The 5,227-nt window shown below is 42.7% G+C and overlaps 1 protein-coding gene across 1 annotated transcript in view; it reads left to right on the top strand.

Annotated features, from left to right (window-relative positions):
• LOC106527319 (RING finger protein 150) overlaps positions 1 to 5,227 on the top strand; it is a gene marked incomplete in the record, with an annotated part of 18,727 nt that overhangs the window by 11,779 nt on the left and 1,721 nt on the right. Inside the window, 4 exon segments of the mRNA XM_014022164.1 lie at positions 1,076 to 1,172; positions 2,897 to 3,149; positions 3,765 to 5,000; positions 5,033 to 5,224. Coding sequence (XP_013877618.1) covers positions 1,076 to 1,172; positions 2,897 to 3,149; positions 3,765 to 3,883 — 469 coding nt within the window.

Below are 5,227 nucleotides of genomic sequence, written 5' to 3' on the forward strand. Positions count from 1 at the left end.
AGGACCTATCCACGTCATCATTTACCCAGAATGCTTTGCRTGTAAATAAAATGGCCCAGTCCATGTAATATATTTTTAAACTTTGTTTAAAAATTATAAAACTAAACATCCTACAGTATTTTTCCAGTCTTTATTTTACAGTTAAAGTATATGTTTATCATATAAAGTCTAATTTACAACTAATCGTAGATCCCTTTAATAGCTAAAGTGTTAGAGTGACTTCAGTTTAAACAGCTGAGAGAAGAAGAAAAAACTACCTTTGCAGAAAAAACAGTAGAAAGGAGCAAAAATATAGTTGAAATAGCAGAAAAAGCTAAATATTCAGCCCTGGCTGAATACAGCAGAAAACATATGTAAAAAGGCAAAAATAGCAGAAATTTTCAGAAATAAGCACAAAAAATAGAAAAAAACAAACAAACCAGAAGAATAGCAGAAAGAAGCAGATCTGAAGCTGTCAGCTTTCAACAGATCACAGGACAACATGTCCAGCGTGTTCCTGTGGACTCGTTAGTTTGTCCTCTCCAAGGGTCTCGTCCTTTTTGGATTGAGTTTTTAAATGTTTTGAAGATGAAACACAGGAAAACAGAATATTTTTATAGGTTGTAGGTAAATTAAAAGTTCTGATCTCTCATCATTTCCTTCATAAAATCTAAACATTAAACTAAAGTTAAACTATAGAGACATAAATCTGTTTGATATTAACATAAGTATCACAGTGTTTTAATGCTTTAAAGTATAAAACCTCAGAAACGTCTCCATCTGGAGCCACGCTCTCCAGCTCCTCTCTGGGAATCTGGAGGCGTTCCACCCAGCTGGGATTAATAATCTGCACTCGTGGTTCCACCCAGAAAATTCCTGCAGTTTGACGTTCCTGTGGAAAACTTCAGCCTCTGTGTTCAATAAACTTCAGCTGCTTCTGATTAACTTCCTGATTTTACTTCTTTGTTTTTTAAACTCAGAATCCTAAACTGAAGATAATTAGTTTTTCTCTGTGAGAGATGAAGTTTTATTTATTTAGCTGCAGTTTTCTGATGACGACAGATTAACTGATTTTTTTTTTTTTATCATCCTGCAGACACCTGTTCCACAAGAGCTGTGTGGACCCCTGGCTGCTGGACCACCGGACCTGTCCCATGTGTAAGATGAACATCCTGAAGGCCCTGGGCATCGCTGTGAGTCTCATTTGATTCTGATTTTTCAGATGGTCTTTAATTCCTCTTAAGCTGATCTTTAGTTCCTCTTTAGTTGACCTTTAGCTGAGCTTTAGTTCCTCTTTAGTTGGCCTTTAGCTGAGCTTTAGTTCCTCTTTAGCTGATCTTTAGTTCCTCTTTAGTTGACCTTTAGCTGAGCTTTAGTTCCTCTTTAGCTGATCTTTAGTTCCTCTTTAGTTGACCTTTAGCTGATCTTTAGTTCCTCTTTAGTTGACCTTTAGCTGATCTTTAGTTCCTCTTTAGTTGACCTTTAGCTGAGCTTTAGTTCCTCTTTAGCTGATCTTTAGTTCCTCTTTAGTTGACCTTTAGCTGATCTTTAGTTCCTCTTTAGCTGATCTTTAGTTCCTCTTTAGCTGATATTTAGCTGATCTTTAGTTCATCCTCAGTTGATCTTTACTTGATCTTTAGTTCCTCTTTAGCTGATCTTTAGCTGATCTTTAGTTCATCTTTAGCTGATATTTATTTCATCTTTAGCTGACCTTTAGTTCATCTTTAGCTGACGTTTATTTCATCTTTAGCTGATGTTTATTTCATCTTTAGCTGACCTTTAGTTCATCTTTAGCTGACCTTTAGTTCATCTTTAGCTGATGTTTATTTCATCTTTAGCTGACCTTTAGTTCATCTTTAGCTGATCTCTAGCTGACTAGCTGATCTTTAGCTGACTAGCTGATGTTTAGTTAATCTTTAGCTGATCTTTAGTTCATCTTTAGCTGATTGGCTGATCTTTATTTCATCTTTAGCTGACGTTTATTTAATATTTAGCTGACCTTTAGTTCATCTTTAGCTGACCTTTAGTTCGTCTTTAGCTGATCTTTAGTTCGTCTTTAGCTGATCTTTAGTTCATCTTTAGCTGATCTTTAGTTCATCTTTAGCTGATCTTTAGTTCATCTTTAGCTGATCTTTAGTTCATCTTTAGCTGACATTTATTTCATCTTTAGCTGATGTTTATTTCATCTTTAGCTGACCTTTAGTTCATCTTTAGCTGATCTTTAGCTGACTAGCTGATCTTTAGGTGATCTTTAGTTCATCTTTAGCTGATTAGCTGATCTTTATTTCATCTTTAGCTGACGTTTATTTCATCTTTAGCTGACCTTTATTTCATCTTTAGCTGACCTTTAGTTCAACTTTAGCTGATCTTTAATCTTTAGTTCATCTTTAGCTGACCTTCGGCTGATCTTTAGTTCATTTTTAGCTGATGTTTATTTCATCTTTAGTTGATGTTTATTTCATCTTTAGCTGACCTTTAGTTCATCTTTAGCTGATCTTTAGCTGACTAGCTGATGTTTAGTTCATCTTTAGCTGACGTTTATTTAATCTTTAGCTGATCTTTAGTTAATCTTTAGCTGATCTTTAATCTTTAGTTCATCTTTAGCTGATCTTTAGCTGATATTTAGCTGATCTTTAGTTGATCTTTAGTTCATCTTTAGCTGACCTTCGGCTGATCTTTAGTCAGTGTTTTGATAAAAACTAGTTTTTTGCTCTTAAACCTGCTGAGACCCCGTCTGATAGTCCCCCTGAGTCAGAACTAGTGGTCACCGCTCTGTGTGGAGCGTTGTGATTGGTCAGAACTCTGTGGGCGGAGTTATCAGGATTTAGACCCCGCCCTTTACATGAGAAACAGTCTGTGGTCTCAGGTCTAGCTGGACTTTAGTCAGACTGATTAACGATGGTTTGGTCTGAACCAGCTGAACGCGGACTGCCTGGACGACCTCCCCCTGGACTACGAGCTGGCTCTGGGCGGGGTCGGAATGGGTGGAGTCGGGGCTCTGGCCCTGGAGGCCGTGGTGTCCGGAGCGTCCAGCGACGGTACGCTGAGCGAGGGCGGGTCCTCAGTGGTCCTGGACCCTGGCGTGCGGCGGATGGGACTCCCACAGGACTATCAGGACCCTGATACTCTACGGGACAGTCCGGTGACGGCCATCACCGACACCCTGACAGGTAAGACTCAAAGACCCTGAGACCCTGACAGGTGAGACCACTCAAAGACTCTGACAGGTGAGACACAAAGACCCTGAGACCCTGACAGGTGAGACACAAAGACCCTGAGATGCTGACAGGTGAGACACAAAGACCTTGAGACCCTAAAAGTTAAGACAAAAAGACCTAAAGACTAAAAGACTCTGAGAAGTGAGACTCAAAGACTCTGAAAGGTGAGTCTCAAAGACTCTGACAGGTGAGACTCAAAGACTCTGACAGGTGAGACTCAAAGACTCCGACAGGTGGGACCTAAAGACTCAAAGACTCTGACAGGTGAGGACTCAAAGACTCTGACAGGTGAGACTCAAAGACTCTGACAGGTGAGACTCAAAGACTCTGACAGGTGAGACTCAAAGACTCTGACAGGTGAGACTCAAAGACTCTGACAGGTGAGGACAGCAGCTGCAGGTGTGGTTACTCTGACACCTGGTGGTGATTCTGATGAATTACATCTTGTTGATGGTTTAAAATTTATTTCTTTTTTCTAAATCTTTTAATCTTCCCTTCATCCTTCTGTTTCCATCTCCTCCTCCTCTTCCTCTTCCTCCTCCTCCTCTTCCTCCTCCTCCTCCTCAGGTGAGATGCAGCCGATGACGAGCAGCGCCTCCGTGGCGTCGTTGGTCATCGCCGTGGAAACGGGTCTGTTGGACGAGGAGGCGTCCATGGAGCGGGCTCAGATGGGGGCCAAGTCTTGAGAGACCAACAGCAGAACCGAACCAGAACTGGACCCAAAATAGACTGGTCAGACTTGTTTGAGACTGATCTGATCCAAACCTGCCCAGGAGGATCAGGACCGAGGTTTACCAGGGCTGGGTTCAGGCTCAGAGGAACTGGACTCTGTTGGTTCTGGTTAGTCTCCACACACAGACTCTGTTCTGGTTTCTTTCAGAACCAGAATCTGGTCCTTCATTTCAAAGTTCTATGTGTTTTATCCTCCTGGTACTGGTTTTACCTCCTGATCCGGTCCAGGAGTTCTGATCGTGTCTAACGAGTCCTCATGTTTCTGGATCTTTCCTGGACTCGAATCGTTCTGGTCCCTGCATCTGGACCCACCTGTCCCGTGTCGGGTTCTGATGTTTGTTGTCTTGCTGTGACGGACTTTTATTTTGAAAAGGACTCGATGTTTATTTGTTCCTGTGGACCCGTCAGTATTAATTCAGTGGTCAGATGGGCAGAACCTCCTGTCAGTATTCTGAGCTCCAGGTCTGGAGTTCTCTGGAGGTTCTGGTGTGAGCTGATCCCAGTGGTCCTCTGTGGTCCAGGTTCTGAACGGAAAGACTTTGATCCAGACCTGAAGAGTTTTAACTGTGAGCAGAGAACTGAATGAAAAGTGTTAAAGAATCTCACATCAGTATTTCAGAACCCATCAGAACCACACCGTCCCGGGTCGCGTTCACATGGGAGGACCCCGAACCTGGTTTTGGGAAACCAGGTTCTATTGTTGCGTTCTCTTGTGGACGACCTGAAAACAGTGATGCCATGGACCAGGGGTCTCCAGTCCTGGTCCAGTTGGACCACCATCCTGCAAGTTTTAGATGTTCCTCTGCTCCTCAACGGGTCTTCAGGTTCTGCAGAAACCAGGTGAGTCAAAACAGAATGGTAGTCCTCCAGGACCAGGACTGGACCCCCCCGCCCCCCCACCCCCCCCCTCTAATCTGGCCTACGTGACCAGATCCAGAACCAAAATCTCCTGATGGACCATCAAATTCTCGTAAATCAGTTTTATGTTCCTCAGAGAGAAACTATAACCCTGTTAAACCATCGTAGGAACTTTTAATTTGGTGCTTTCAGCCCACAGGAAGTTCCTGACAGGTCCTAGAACTGGAACAGGAAGTTCCTGACAGGTCCTAGAACTGGAACAGGAAGTTCCTGACAGGTCCTAGAACTGGAACAGGAAGTTCCTGACAGGTCAGATAACTGGAACAGGAAGTTCCTGACAGGTCCTAGAACCAGAACAGGAAGTTCCTGACAGGTCCTAGAACCAGAACAGGAAGTTCCTTACAGGTCAGATAACCATAACAGGAAGTTCCTGACAGGTC

Source organism: Austrofundulus limnaeus, unplaced genomic scaffold (assembly GCF_001266775.1).
Source record: "Austrofundulus limnaeus strain Quisiro unplaced genomic scaffold, Austrofundulus_limnaeus-1.0 Scaffold319, whole genome shotgun sequence".
NCBI classification, from domain to species: Eukaryota; Metazoa; Chordata; class Actinopteri; order Cyprinodontiformes; family Rivulidae; genus Austrofundulus; species Austrofundulus limnaeus.